The following is a 16,469-nucleotide window of genomic DNA, read 5'->3' as shown; positions in this document are numbered from 1 at the left end:
GATCTCTTTGTTTCTTGGTACCTAAAATTAGCATCTCTGTTTTGTCCGAGTTTAAAAGTAAAACATTTGCCGCCATCCACTTCCTTATGTCTGAAATACAGGCTTCCAGGAAAGCCAATTTTGTGGCTTCACCATGTTTCATCGAAATGTACAGCTGTGTATCGTCTGCATAGCAGTGGAAGTTAACATTGTTTCCGAATGACATCACCAAGAGGTAAAATATATAGTGAAAACAATAGTGGTCCTAAAACGGAACCTTGAGGAACACCGAAATTTACAGTTGATTTGTCAGAGGACAAACCATCCACAGAGACAAACTGCTATCTTTCCGGCAGATCAAATCTAAACCAGGTGAGAACTTGTCCGTGTAGACCAATTTGGGATTCCAATCTCTCCAAAATAATGTGGTGATCGATGGTATCAAAAGCAGCACTAAGGTCTAGGAGCACAAGGACAGATGCAGAGCCTTGGTCTGATGCCATTAAAAGGTAATTTACCACCTTCACGAGTGCAGTCTCAGTGCTATGATGGGGTCTAAAACCAGACTGAAGCGTTTCGTATGCATTGTTAGTCTTCAGGAAGGCAGTGAGTTGCTGCACAACAGCTTTTCTTTTGAAATTGAGAGGAATGGGAGATTCGATATAGGCCGATTTATTTATTTTTTTTCTTCTATTTTTCTGGGTCAAGGTTTGGCTTTTTCAAGAGAGGCTTTATTGCTGTCACTTTTAGTGAGTTTGGTACACATCCGGTGGATAGGTAGCCATTTATTATGTTCAACATAGGAGGGCCAAGCACAGGAAGCAGCTCTTTCAGTAGTTTAGTTGGAATAGGGTCCAGTATGCAGCTTGAAGGTTTAGAGGCCATGACTATTTTCATCAATGTGTCAAGAGATATAGTATTAAAAAACATGAATGTCTCCCTTGATCCTAAGTCCTGGCAGTGTTGTGCAGACTCAGGACAACTGAGCTTTAGAGAAATATGCAGATTTAAAGAGGAGTCCATAATTTGCTTTCTAATGATCATGATCTTTTCGTCAAATAAGTTCATGAATTTATCACTGCTGAAGTGAAAGCCATCCAGGCTTTACATTTCTCTCTTTCTCCTTCTCCTCTCTTCTTTCCTTATTTCCCCATCAGTTCCCGACAGCGTTTGAGTTCAACGAGCGGCTCCTAATGACCATCCTGGATCACCTGTTCAGCTGTCGCTTTGGAACCTTCCTCTACAACTGTGAGAGCGCCAGAGACACCAACGTAAGTCAGACTGTTACTATCTGTTTATCGCTCTCTCTCTCTCTCTTCCTCTACAATTGTCAGAGCGCCTGGGACACCAAGGTAAGTTATGCTGTCACTTTCCTCATTCTCTCCTCTATTTTTCTCCCTCTGTTTATCACTCTCTCTGTTCCTCTACAACTGCAAGTATCTGAGACCACAACATAATGAGTCAGAGCCCCACTTCTCTATCTTTTGGTCATTTCCTCCTTTCCAATACTCCCTCTCTTCTCTCTACAATATTTCTCACTCCCAACCCTCTCTTCATCTCCAACCCTTTCCCTGTCTATAATATGTCTCTCTCCCTCTCTTTGTCCCACCACGCTCCCTCCCCCTCCCTCTCTCCATCCTGATCATGTGAAGTAGAGCAGAAGAGAGAGGGAGAAAGATGGGACGCATCACTGGTTCTGAGTTTCAAACAGACAGTAATAATGCACTATGGGGGGATGCAACACACAGTAGTACACACTGCACTCACTCTGACACAAACAAAGAGACTGTCTGCGTAACAGCACATCTAGAAAACACAGATACGCTCTTATCTACACACACCTCTCCCTTTACATCCCAGTGTTAAAATTTGTGGACTGCATAAGGGTCTAATTATTGGTCCAGAGACTCATTGCTTTATTCGCTCTTTCTTTAGTTTTCTCTCCATCTATCTGTGGTTCCAATGGCTCAGGTAATTCAGGGTTTGATTCAAGCATGGGCCGTATGCTAAAAATATCTATTAACTGTAGGTTGCGTTGGATAAAAACGTCTGATCGTTCTCCCACTCTATCCCTCTCTCTCCATCTCTCTCCAGGAGGTGTGGTCTAAGACCTGTCTCTGTGGTCCCTGGTCAACAGTAGCCTATGCGGAGTCGCCAGAAAACGTTAACGTCCGGTTTTCAGGGATACAATATTTTCAACCTAACTGAAGTGCGAACTCGGCTCGGGCGTCTTTCTACGCCTGCTACGTTAGGTTAGGTCAACAGTGACGCGTCCCCTACCTCAACCCTTTCTACACCCCTCTCTCTCAATTTTTATTCTTCCCCTCCATCTCCCTCTCATGGAGGTTCGGTGTAATACGATGTCTCTGTGGTCGTTGGTGAACAGTGATACTTCCCACCTCTCTCTCTCTCTTTAACTAAAGTATTATTCTTCTCACCAGGAGGTGTGGTCGTTGATGAACCTGAAACCCTTCTCTCTCTTCCTCCATCCCTCTCTCTCTCTCTCTCTCTCTCTCACTCTCTCTCTAAACAAATCATTTTTCTTCTTCTCCCCTTCTCTCTCTCCAGGAGGTACGGTCTAAGACAGTGTCCCTGTGGTCGTTGGTGAACAGTGACTCTACTTCCTACCTGAACCCCTTCTACACTCCTGAGTCCAGTAGGGTCCTCTACCCCGTAGCCAGCATGAGACACCTAGAGCTTTGGGTGACTTATTACATCCGCTGGAACCCACGCATACGACAACAGGTAGAGCGGGATGGGAGGATGGATGGAGAATAAATGAAAGTACGGTTACACTTTACCCTCTGTAATAAGGCTACATAACACTGTCATAATGTCCGCTTATGACAACTGACATTATACAGTCATAACATACATTTAGTCCAGCTAATATACTGTATCGCTATCTAGACCCTCGTTCATAAGGCCTAAATAATACTGTTATAACAATCACAACTGATGTTACAAATTTATAACATAAATGTAATAGGGAGGAGGTCAGAGACCTGACCATGTGGTGCAAGGACAACAACCTCTCCCTCAACGTGATCAAGACAAAGGAGATGATCGTGGACTACTGGAAAAGGAGGACCGAGCACGCCCCCATTCTCATCGACGGGGTTGTAGTGGAGCAGGTTGAGAGGTTCAAGTTCCTTAGCGTCCACATCACCAACAAACTAACATGGTCCAAGCACACCAAGACAGTCATGAAGAGGGCATGACAAAACCTATTCCCCCTCAGGACTGAAAAGATTTGGCATGGGTCCTCAGATCCTCAAAAGGTTTTACAGCTGCACCGTCGAGAGCATCCTGACGATCCTGAGCAGTTGCCTGGTATGGAAACTGCTCGGCCTCTGACCGCCAGGCACTACAGAGGGTACTGCATACGGTCCAGTACATCACCGGGGCCAAACTTCCTGCCATCCAGGACCTCTATACCAGGCGGTGTCAGAGGAAGGCCCTAAAAATTGTCAGACTCCAGCCTCCCTATTCATAGACTGTTCTCTCTGCTATTGCACGGCAAACGGTAACGGAGCGCCAAATCTAGGTCCAACAGGCTTCTAAACAGCTTCTACCCCCAATCTATAAGACCCCTGAACAGCTAATCAAATGGCTACCCAGACTATTTGCATTCCACCCCCCCCCCCCCTTCTACGCTGCTTCTACTCTCTGTTGTTATCTATGCGTAGTCACTTTAATAACTCTACCTGCATGTACATATTACCTCGACACCGGTGCCCCCGCACATTGACTCTGTACCAGTACCCCCTGTATATTACTACTGCTCTTTAATTATTTGTTATTCTTGCCTCTTACTTTTTTTAGGTATTTTCTTAAAGCTGCGTTGTTGGCGCCTCTGACAAATAAAATTTGATTAATTTTGATAAACCATGTAAGCTAGTTGGCTAGCTGACGTTTTGTTAGGATTTAGCCAAAACACAGAATATACCATACTGTCAGTCAAATACACCGGACAATTAGTTGGGGTTATCTTGTGGTCAGTCTGAGTGTGAAATATCGCCTCTGGGGATTGGTTGGTTTGGCTGCAATGATGCCGTGGCGTCCTATAGGGCTTGCAGTGTGTGTGTGTGTGTGAAATTAAATAATTGTATGTGTGTAGAGCACCCGCTGCCTGCCCCCTCCATTTCTTACATACACACACCCCTGAACAACCTTCTTACCCTCTAGCTCTTTTAACCCCCCTCCCATCCTCAACACACACATATACACTGATATTCACACACACACCCACTCTAGCCGAAACATCCCTGGCCCCCCTCGGCAGGGCCTGAGTCACTGGAGCTGAAAATCCTCTTTACACAATACACACACACACACACAAGTCAACCATGATTCACCAAATTATATTTTGAAAGAGGAAGCAAAATACTTTAAGCATATGTTCTCTTTGCAGTCTCCTCCATTTCCACTAACTGAAGTTAACGGTAAGGATTTTTTTCCCTAATACTGTAAAATGAACAGCTGTACAGAAATACTTGTGTGAGGGCCAAATTGTAGAGGAGGAACTTCTTTATGCAATTAAAGCCTTTAAGCCAGGGTAAACTCCAGGGCTGGATGGCATACCAGTTGAGGTATATCATTTTATTTTTTGATGTACTCAAATTTTAACCACTTCTATAAAAATGGTAACTATACTCAGCAAGAAGGTCTGATTTCACTATTACTGAGACTGGACCCAGGTGGTAAGTATAAAGATCCAGTCCATCTAAAAAACTCGAGGCCCTTTAGACTTCAGTGTTGTGATGCAAAAATCCTAGAAAAATGCATAGGGCATAGAATTAATCTAACTGCACTGTCCAATTTACTATTACAGTGCTATTACAGTGAAAGCATACCATCCTATTGTTTGAGGAGAGTGCAGAGTTATGAACTTGAAAGCTTATTAAGTAACCAATTATGCACATTTGAGCAGTCTTAATGCAACATTTTGAACAGAAATACAATGGTTCATTGGATCAGTCTAAAACCTTGCATATACGCTGCTGCCATCTAGTGGCCAAAATCTAAATTGCACCTGGCCTGGAATAATACATTATGGCCTTTCTCTTGCATTTCAAAGATGATGGTACAAAAAAATACCTCCAAAAAGTTATTTTTTTTCTTTGTATTTTCTTTTACCAGATCTAATGTGTTATATTCTCCTACATTAATTTTCACAAACTTCAAAGTGTTTCTTTTCAAATGGTATCAAGAATATCCTTGCTTCTGTTCCTGAGCTACAGGCATGTTATTTCAGCGGAAAATTGAATCCAGCTCTCCAGTCAGCACTCTGTTCTATGGTAGCAAGATCTTATTTCCTATTTTTGCTAACTTTCTATTGAAATTTGTTGCAGTGAATTAATTTCTTTCTTTAGGGATATGAATACTGAGTATGTCCACTTCACCGTCAGATCATTTTATTGATAAACTAAACGGTAATGTAAAAGTTGTATTTTTTTAGCAATCCAATACGTAATATGGTACACTTATCGTACAATAGTTCAGTTGTAATCCAGAGAGGTTAGAAAATTATCTAGATCCTCTATGAGACTGTGCAGGGATCCAGATTGCAGATTTAAGAGGAAACTTGAGTTGTCAGCATGCAATGACACCTTGGTTTTTAAGCCTTGGATTTCTAGCCCCTCTATATTATTGTTTGATCTGATGTTAATAGCTAACATTTTGATGGCCATAATAAATAGATACGCCGACAGTGGACAACCTTGTTTTACGCCGACAGTTTAATTATTTCTGAGAAGTAGCCATTATTTGTTGTTTTACTAATAACTTGAACCCATTGTATAAGAGATTCTCCAAAATTAAAATAGTCTAAGCCGTTATATATAAATTCTAGTCGTACTTTATCAAAAGCCTTTTCAGAATCTGCCATGATTACCAGACCTGGTTTCCCTGATGTTTCATAGTATTCTATTGTTTCCAGTACTTGTCTTATATTATCGCCAATGTATCGCCCATGTAAAAAACCTGTCTGATCAGGATGAATAATATCCGACAATACCTTGTTTAAAGAGGAACCTAACATTAATATCAATGCGGAATTGACAGAAAAAAGTCTTATTGAATCTCAAGTCAGGTTTGAGTGCTTTGACCCTATGTTGTAGGGTCTATTTGTGGAAAAATCTCCCTGATTTTAATTCTTTAGTCATATCACAGTTTATCTATTTACTTATGGCCCTGCCTATTCAGAACAATACATTTTTTTCATTATATAAGCAAAAAATATTGAACATTATTTGGAACAATAAGCCAGACAAAATTAAACATGCTTATTTATAATGAATATGATTTCAGGAGGCTAAAATTATTAAATATTAAATCATTAAACCTCTATCCAGATTAGAACCTCTCACTTTCAGTTAACTGAAAATGGAACCATTTTCTAATTATTTCCCTTTGTAAAACAATCCATACTTTTGCAATTCCAGTTTCATCCCCCAGAAAAGACAGAACAAATATTATGGTTAAACTCAAATATACTAATTGATCACAAATAAAAAATAAAATCTTTACGGAATAAAAATAAATACGGAACTATCTTTGCTAATGATATTATGAATAGGAAAGTTGGAGTAATGTGCAGTTAGAGAGAACATTTCCATGTATTTTTGTTATCTAAAATTAGAACCAACTGATAGTAGCATTACCGCACAAATGGAGGCAAGTGGAGAAGTTAGAGAAACTTTTTTGTCTGCCCTTTGTTAAAGACTAAAATTGGCACCAAAACATGTTCATAAATAGAAAAAATATAACTTTCATTTGAGGACCAACATTTTGACAGCATCGCCATACAGGTTGAAAAAGTAGTTGGGAAGAGATTTTCAATGTGCCGATGATTCCATGGCACATGATTTATCAAGTGATGCACACAACAACGCTTGATTCAAACCAGGTTTTTTTTATATTAAAATGATTATACAAAATTCTTGCCAACAACAGAATGTTATGGGCACACAACCATCTTAACTCGGCAGATTTTTCTGCGAAGAGACAGAATCATTAGATCACTTATTCTGATATTTCCCCTACAGTATGTAGCTAGTTTCTGGTCAGGTTCAGGAATGGCTGAAAACCAAACATTTACCTAAAATGAACCCTACAAATAGCACTGTTGGGAGATTTGGAAAGCCATAGTCAATAAATCATCAATATAATAATACTTATAGGAAAAATATTCATCATTAACTTACAGTCTGTACATACTATGCGATTTAGAAAGGTTTTGAATGTACTGTATGTGAAACAGAACAGTTGGAAAATAGAGGGTACTTATTTACATAAGTATTCAGACCCATTGCTATGAGACTCGAAATTGAGGTCAGGTGCATCCTGTTTCCATTGATCATCCTTTAGATGTTTCTACAACTTGATTGGAGTCCACATGTGGTAAATTCCATTGATTTTGACATGATTTGGAAAGGTACACACCTGTCTATGTAAGGTCCCACAGTTGACAGTGCATGTCAGATAATTCCTTCGACCGCATGGCTTGGTTTTTTCATTTGTAGAGATCCGAGACAAGATTATGTCGAGGCACAGATCATGGGAAGGGTACCAAAACATTTCTGCAGCATTGAAGGTCCACAAGAACACAGTGGGCAACATTCTTAAATTGAAGAAGTTTGGAACCACAAAGACTCTTCCTAGAGCTGGCCGCCCGGCCAAACTGAGCAATTGGAGGAGATGGGCCTTGGTCAGGGAGGTGACCAAGAACCCGATGGTCACTCTGACAGAGCTCTAAAGTTCCTCTGTGGAGATGGGAGGCCCTTCCAGAAGGACAACAATTTCTGCAGCACTCCACCAATCAGGCCTTTTAGGTAGAGTGAAGCCACTCCTCAGTAAAAGGCACGACAGCCCGCGAGGAGTCTGCCAAAAGGCACCTGAAGGACTCTCAGTAAATGAGAAACAAGGTTCTCTGGTCTGATGAAATTAAGATTGAACTCTTTGGCCTGAATGCCAAGTATCACGTCTGGAGGAAACCTGGCACCAGGCCTACGGTGTAGCATGGTGGTGGCAACATCATGCTGTAGGGATGTTTTTCAGCAGCAGGGACTGGGAGATTAGTCAGGATTGAGGGAAATATGAACAGAGCAAAGTACAGAGAGGTTTGATTTTATTAGGATCTCTGTTAGTCCTCATTTGGACTTATCTTCCAAGAGGCCTTAAACATTCAAATACAATTTATAATGCAATCACATATTCACACACAGTTGAAGTTGGAAGTTTACATACACCTTAGCCAAATACATTTAAACTCAGTTTTTCACAATTCTTGACATTTATACCTAGTAAAAATTCTCTGTCTTAGGTCAGTTAGGATCACCACTTTATTTTAAGAATGTGAAATGTCAGAATAATAGTAGAGAAAATGATTTATTTCAGCTTTTATTTCTTTCATCACATTCCCAGTGGGTCAGAGGTTTACATATACTCAATTAGTATTTGGTAGCATTGCCTTTTAAATTGTTTAACTTGGATCAAACATTTCGGGTAGCCTTCCACAAGCTTCCCACAACAAGTTGGGTGAATTTTGGCCCATTCTTCCTGATAGAGCTGGTGTAACTGAGTCAGGTTTGTAGGCCTTCTTGCTCGCACACGCTTTTTCAGTTCTGCCCACAAATATTCTATGGGATTGAGGTCAGGGCTTTGTGATGGCCACTCCAATACCTTGACTTTGTTGTCCTTGAGCCATTTTGCCACAACTTTGGAAGTATGCTTGGGGTCATTGTCCATTTGGAAGACCCATTTGCGACCAAGCTTTAACTTCCTGACTGATGTCTTGAGATGTTGCTTCAATATATCCACGTAATTTTACTTCCTCATGATGCCATCTATTTTGTGAAGTGCACCAGTCCCTCCTGCAGCAAAGCACCCCCACAACATGATGCTGCCACCCCGCTTCACGGATGGGATGATGTTCTTCGGCTTGCAAGCCTCCCCCTTTTTCCTCCAAACATAACAATGGTCATTATGGCCAAACAGTTCTATTTTGTTTCATCAGACCAGAGGACATTTCTCCACAAAGTACGATCTTTGTCCCCATGTGCAGTTGCAAACCGTAGTCTGTCTTTTTTATGGTGGTTTTGGAGCAGTGGCTTCTTCCTTGCTGAGCGGCCTTTCAGGTTATGTCGATATAGGACTCGTTTTACTGTGGATATAGATACTTTTGTACCTGTTTCCTCCAGCATCTTCACAAGGTCCTTTGCTGCTGTTCTGGGATTGATTTGCACTTTTCACACCAAAGCACGTTCATCTCAAGGAGACAGAACGCGTGTCCTTCCTGAGCGGTATGACGGCTGCGTGGTCCCATGGTGTTTATACTTGCGTACTATTGTTTGTACAGATGAACGTGGTACCTTCAGGCGTTTGGAAATTGCTCCCAAGGATGAACCAGACTTGTGGAGGTCTACAATTTATTTTCTGAGGTCTTGTCTGATTTCTTTTGATTTTCCCATGATGTCAAGCAAAGAGGCACTGAGTTTGAAGGTAGGCCTTGAAATGCATCCACAGGTATGCCTCCAATTGAGTCAAATTATGCTAATTAGCCTATCAGAAGCTTCTAAAGCCATGACATCATTTTCAGGAATTTTCCAAGCTGTTTAAAAACTAAGTTGACTGTGCCTATGTAAACTTCTGACCCACTGGAATTGTGATACAGTGAATTATACGTGAAATAATCTGTCTGTAAACAATTGTTGGAAAATAACTTGTCATGCACAAAGTACATGTCCTAACCGACTTGCCAAAACTATAGTTTGTTAACAAGAAATTTGTGGTGTGGTTGAAAAACGAGTTTTAATGACTCCAACCTAAGTGTATGTAAACTTCCGACTTCAACTGTATAACACACTGTTACAAACAGACATAATACACTGACATATTGACCAGATAAATACTCTTGATGAAAACATGCTCACGACCTCGGACTTGGGCGAAGGTTCACCTTCCAACAGGACAACGACCCTAAGCACACAGCCAAGACAATGCAGGAGTGGCTTCGGGACAAGTCTCTGAATGTCCTTGAGTGGCCCAGCAAGAGCCCAAACTTGAACCCGATCGAACATCTCTGGAGAGACCTGAAGATAGCTGTGCAGCAACGCTCCCCATCCAACCTGACAGAGCTTGAGAGGATCTGCAGAGAATAATGAAACTTCAAGCTTGTAGCGTCATACCCAAGAAGACTCGAGGCTGTAATCGCTGCCAAAAGTGCTTCAACAAAGTACTGAGTAAAGGGTCTGAATACTTATGTAAATGTGATTTTTTTTCAGTTTTTTTTTTTAATGAATGTTGAAAAATGTCTAAAAACCTGTTTTTGCTTTGTCATCATGTATTGTGTGTAGATCTGAATTCTTTCCGAATGCACTGTAATAGTTGACTGAAAACACAATATATAATGTATACAGTATGTCACGTGTCAAACTCACTCCACGGAGGGCCAAGTGTCTGCGGGTTTTCACTCTTCCCTTGTATTAGGTTGATGAATTAAGGTCACTAATTAGTAAAGAACTCCCCTCACCTGGTTGTCTCGGGCTTAATTAAAAGGAAAAACCAAAAACCAGCAGGATTGAGTTTGACACCCCTGCTGTGTGTGTTTAAGTACTATCTATCCAGATGTAATGTATACCAAATAACTATTTTCTTGCTATATACTGTAACTACTGTGGGAAAAAATGCTTTGTATGTAAAATGTGTGTAGAATGTACATGTAAAAAGAAAAATCTGTCTGTACACCTCTTTTGTTTGTTTATATGCTGATCTTTTTGCATTGTTTGCATATCATTCAAGTATTTTTTTACTCTCTCCCCCACACCTTCTCTCTCTACCCACTCTCTCGCTCTCCCCTCCTCACCCTGCTCCCTACCCCCGTCTCTCTCTCTCCCTCTTCGCTCCCCATCCATCCATCTCCCTCTCATTTCTCTCTTTGCTTCCACCTGGTGGTGGTTGTAATCTATTCTATCCTATCCTATCGTACTCTACTCTATCTGTCTCTACTCTATTCTACAGCAGCAGAGTCCAGTGGAACAGCGTTACATGGAGCTCCTGGCACTGAGAGACGAATACCTGAAGAAACTAGAGGAACTGCAGCTCACTGACTCCTCCCCTAACTCCTCCCACCTATCAAATAGCTCTGCCCCCAATACGGCCTCGCCCACGCAGCACATCACGCACCTGCACACCCCTTTCTGAGTGGGGTACTCAAACACACACGTGAGTGTGTGTTTGTTCGTCAGGGTTGAGGTTACTTCGATGTCAATGAATCAAAGGAAATAGAAATTCCTAATTTAAGAGTTGTAAAGTGAAATTTATTCCAAATAGGAATTTTTCAGATTCTTGAATTAGAATTTCAATTCACTTCCTGAATCGACATGTAATTTGACCCTGACACAGACACAATAAGTTGTTTTTTGTACATAGCGTTAGTAAAGTAATAATGGAGACGATAATAACATGGAAATCATGACGTATGACCATAACAAAAACGTAACTATGGTGATTATGCAATATGTCACAGTACAGCCTTTTGACAACTTTTGTATAACGTTGTTTTTTTTCTGCAAAAACAGAGAAGCCTTAATACGAAATAAAATAAATACTCAGTGTGTTGTAGATAAACTATACTAAAGGACATGTGTGAAGGGTTAAAATTCAATGGCTGCATTACGATTCTCTACACTTTACATAGAAGTGTGCACTCATTTTCTCCCCATCAAGCTTATGCATTGCACTGGTAAAAGCAAGGCTGGAGGGAGTTTCCATCGTATTACTCACACCAGTCCATTCCTTTTAAATCCACGAGGGGGGTTGAACGAGTGCACACTTCCAGAAGGGTAAAGAATGGGAACATTGCCCCTGCTCCTCTTGAACTCTGTACACTGTGTCAACTCCAAGACCTGAAAAGGGAATTGTTAAACTGTTATGACAAACATACTAAAAAGAGAAAGTTTGATTATTAGTGCATTTGGCTGACTTAAATCAGTGTGCACCTGTACAAATGTCCTCAATATGAGCAATACCAGTCCAGTCAACCAGTTAAGTTTGGATAACAAACTAGAGTAACTTCAGTCGACTCCCATAAGTTGGGTAAGTACAAACCCTGCAGTTCCCCAGTCTCAACTCACTTAAATTCTCTGAATATCTGCATCCTTCAGTTTACTGCATACATTCGTAACAGCCCTAAGTCCTTGCATTTATCAGGGGTTGACTGTAGTCCACTCTATGAGATGTCCAGTGGGCCTAGTATCCCCATGTATTGTACTGTAGAAGGTCTATGGAGAGACAGGACACTGAGTTGTATTGGTTTTTATTAGAGGAGCTGTGAGTTTTATCTCCAACAATGTCCACCCTAGCCTGGTCTCAGATCTGTTAGTGCTGTCTTGCGAACTCAATGCATGTCATGTATGACAATGACCATAGGAATTGGCAAGACAGCACAAACAGATCTGGCACCAGGCTAGGTCCACTCAGTCAGTCCAATAAAGTTCTGCATCAACGGGACTCTCATTTTGCCAACCTAAAACTTGAGAACCTTAGAACCTGTCACCTTAAAACCGGTCAAACTCCTCTTGGCATAAACTTAAACCTGGAATCCCAAATGGTGAAACTGCCACGTCCATTTGCGATTATAACAACAAAGAAGTTACGGCAAACAACTAATTCTGGTTATTTCCCTTCGACATCATTGCACATGCGATAGAATAGAAGGCATATGTAATGCAATTTCTTTTACCACGATGCGCAACGCTCCCCAGCTCTGCTTCGTCAACAAAACAAAAATGATAACGGCCGTGGGGCGGACAGTGGCGCTGTTTTGCCTACTGCGCATTCCATCTTTAAACATTTGTCTCAAACCACTTTATCTCAATCCAGGGAGCAAAATGGTTTAGATCAAGTTTGCTTGATTTAAAGGTTTTAGGACTTCCACAGAGTATTCTCCAAAAGACTATGGGCAGGAAAAAGTTATTTTGACAAGAGCAACAACCAGAGAGGTGGAAAAGTCCAGAATAGTTTAAAACCTTTCAAGGGACAACAATAAGGTGTCCCAAGTATTCTCAGACAAGATACAGTTCTTTGGACAATAACTACCATAGAGTTTGGGATAAGATTAGTAAAAAGAAGTCTAGAAATGTTTAGTAACTATTTACAGGGCAGGTCCAGTGTTCTCGGGACCGCTGGTCGGGTCCAGTTCTGTGCCTTTGACCATCTGAGGTTCAACCTCAGGCAGACGTTTTGTACCCAAACCAGAGATCTGTATATAATGATGAGATGCTCATGTCTCTGCCCCAGCAATGGGAGTCGTTGACCCAAAGGCAGCAAGGCAGGCGACAAGCTTAGGTAAAAAAATTGCCCATAGAAACACATTGGGCAATTTTTATATATATATATTTTGGCAGGAGTGAAACCTCTCGCTTCACCTCTTCCTCTCTGCTCAAACTATACATTTTGTCTTTATCATCGTTCCTCTGTGGCGGGGAGAAAGGGAAAGAAAGCACCCGATTGGTTGTGGCAGGAAAAAGGAAGCACCTGATTTGTTGTGGCGTGGGAAAGTCAAATCCTGATTCGTCGTCAGGGGGGAGAAAGAAGGGGAAAGGAAACGGTTGATGGGTTGCTGTGGGTTCGTTCTGGTAAAGACTCTTTGGGTGGGTTACGCTTGTTTTAAAACGGTCACCATGCTGGATTTGGCAATGCCATACAAGAGAATGAATAGATATGACTTAGAAGGCTTGTTGGCGGTCACCCATGTTGAAAGATGGTGGTGGTGGTGGGGAAAGAATGAGGGCACTAGCGGCTCCCTAATGCCGCACCAGAATGCATCACTTTGGAAGTCTTTGGCCTCAATAAGGGGGGGAAAGTAAAAAACGAGGCTGCAAGGGAAAAATAACCACATCGCAGAAGACTTTGTTGTTTGATTGTGTTAGTTGGTTGATTTGTTTTTAGCGAAAAATGTAAAAGACAAAAATCTATTTTTATTTTTTACTTTGTACAAGTACAGTAACTGATGTACACTGAACAAAAATATAAATGCAACATGCAACAATTTCAAAGATTTTACTGAGTTACAGTTCATATAAGGAAATCAGTCAATTTAAATAAATTCATTAGGGCCTAATCTGTGGATTTCACATGACTGGGAATACAGATCTGCATCTGTTGGTCACAGATACCTTAAAAACAAAGGTAGCGGCATGGATCAGAAACCCAGTCAGTATCTGGTGTGACCACCATTTGCCTCATGCAGCGCAACACATCTTCACATTGAGTTGATCAGGTGGCCTGTGGAATGTTGTCCCACTCCTCTTCAATGGCTGTGCTAAGTTATTGGCGGGAACTGGAACACGCTGTCGTACACGTCGATCCAGAGCATCCCAAACATGCTCAATGGGTGACATGGCTGTTGAGTATGCAGGTCATGGAAGAACTGGGACATTTTCATCTTCCAGGTTTTGTGTGACAGATCCTTGCGACATGGGGCCATGCAATATTATGCTGAAACGGGATAGCGCCGAAAGAATGGCACGACAATGGGCCTCTGGATCTTGTCATGGTATCTCTGTGCTTTCAAATTGCCATTGTTAAAATGCAATTGTGTTCGTTGTCTGTAGCTTATGCCTGCCCATACCATAACCCCACCGCCACCATGGGGCACTCTGTTCACAACATTGACATCAGCAAACCGCTCGCCCACATGACGCCGTATGCCATCTGCCCGGTGCAGTTGAAACTAGGATTCATCCGTGAAGAGCACACTTCTCCAATGTTCCAATGGCCATCGATGGTGATAATGTCCCCACTGAAGTCGGTTACGACGCCGAACTGCTGTCAGGTCGAGACCCTGGTGAGGACGACGAGCACGCAGATGAGCTTCCCTGAGACAGTTTGTGCAGAAAATCTTCGGTTGTGCAAACCCACAATTTCATCAACTGTCCAGGTGGCTGGGCTGAGACATTCCCGCAGGTGAAGAAGCCGGATGTGGAGGTCCTGGGCTGATGGAGTTACACATGGTCTGCGGTTGTGTGGCCGATTGGACGTACTGCAAAATTCTCTTGCAGGCGGCTTATGGTAGAGAAATTAACATTCAATTCTCTGGCAACAGCTCTGGTGGACATTCCTGCAGTCAGCATGCCAATTGTACACTCCCTCAACTTGAGACATCTGGGGCATTGTGTTGTGTGACAAAACTCCACATTTTAGAGTGGCCTTTTATTGCCCCCAGCACAAGGTGCACCTGTGTAATGATCATGCTGCTTAATCAGCTTCATGATTTGACACACCTGTCAGGTGGATGGATTATCTTGGCAAAGGAGAAATGCTCACTAACAGGGATGTAACACATTTGTGCACAAAATTTGAAAGAAATATGCTTTTTGTGCATATGAAAAATTTGTGGGATCTTTTATTTCAGCTCATGAAACAAGGGACCAACACTTTACATGTTTCTTTTATATTTGTGTTCAGTATAATTACCTCAAACAAAACCTATTTTACTGTAGAAAAGTTATATTGTTGTAAAATATAATTATTTTATTTTGTGTAAAATTTGACACGTTTTATAAAAAGGAAAGTAATAAGACATGTCTTTTTTGTTGCTTTGAATGGTTGGTTAATAATTTGTGGATTTGTTGTTCCATAAATGTAGTTTTCTTTAGTTTGTTTTATTTTACCTTACGGGCATTTTTGCTTTCTAACATAGAACAGAGGACAGTAAATCATGTTTGAATCATGATTCATGGGAGATTTGATTCAATCGGGAATCGATTCAGTTCCTTTTGGTTCTTTACCTGTGATTGTGAAACTTGGTGCGTGATTCAATCAAACTCGAATTTCGGTGTTTAAGGAGTAGCTCTTTTTCCCCCATGGTCAAATGAAATGCCAGAATGGTTATGGGAACTGTTAAAACCTACTACTACTACCAAGTAGACTCCTCTGACAAGTAGATGATTCCGTTTTCCACAATAAGAAGTCTATGCATGGACAGTAGTTTGTAAACAAAGGCACAGCTGTAAACATTCCCATAGCAAGTTGGATTAAATGCCAGACCTTGAGGAATTGAGGACTCTGATAAATGGCACCCTACAAAAGTAGTGCACTATATAGGGACTAGGGTACAATTTGGGACGTGGACAAACTGTCACTCATGAATTTTTTATTTTCTTCATTTATTACATCTTAACGTAGGTAATATATAGTCTAAAGGAGGGGTTTCTTTGTCATATTAATGCCTACTTACGACTCCCTAGCCTAGTTCCAAATCAGTTTGTGCTGTCTTGCAAAGTCCTTGTGAGTCATGACTCGTGACCATAGGAGTTAGCTTGAGTGTCTTTCAGGGGGCGTTCTGTCCAGGGGGTGTACTTTTACAACCACCTGCCTCACCCTACTGAAATAGGAGATGGGCTCTTGCCCTATGGGATGTCCTGGCTCAGATGAGGCTTACTTTCTGTTCATGCCATAACGAGCAGAAACAGACTTGCACCCAG

At 41.4% G+C, this 16,469-nt stretch overlaps 1 protein-coding gene across 3 annotated transcripts in view; it reads left to right on the top strand.

The window, feature by feature from the left end:
* The window catches only part of mtm1 (myotubularin 1), a 68,403-nt gene extending 54,364 nt beyond the window's left edge, over positions 1–14,039 (top strand). Inside the window, exons 14-16 of one of the 3 annotated variants that reach the window (XM_014207110.2) lie at positions 1,137–1,250; positions 2,548–2,724; positions 11,005–14,039. In XM_014207110.2, the coding sequence (XP_014062585.1) occupies positions 1,137–1,250; positions 2,548–2,724; positions 11,005–11,184 (471 nt within the window). In that variant the 3' untranslated portion in view covers positions 11,185–14,039. 3 annotated transcript variants of the gene reach the window in all.
* The last annotated feature ends 2,430 nt before the right edge of the window (positions 14,040–16,469 follow it).

The sequence above is a fragment of the Salmo salar genome, chromosome ssa07 (assembly GCF_905237065.1).
Source record: "Salmo salar chromosome ssa07, Ssal_v3.1, whole genome shotgun sequence".
NCBI classification, from domain to species: Eukaryota; Metazoa; Chordata; class Actinopteri; order Salmoniformes; family Salmonidae; genus Salmo; species Salmo salar.
Note: the sequence above shows the minus strand (reverse complement) of the source record. Positions and strands in the feature narration are given on the sequence as shown.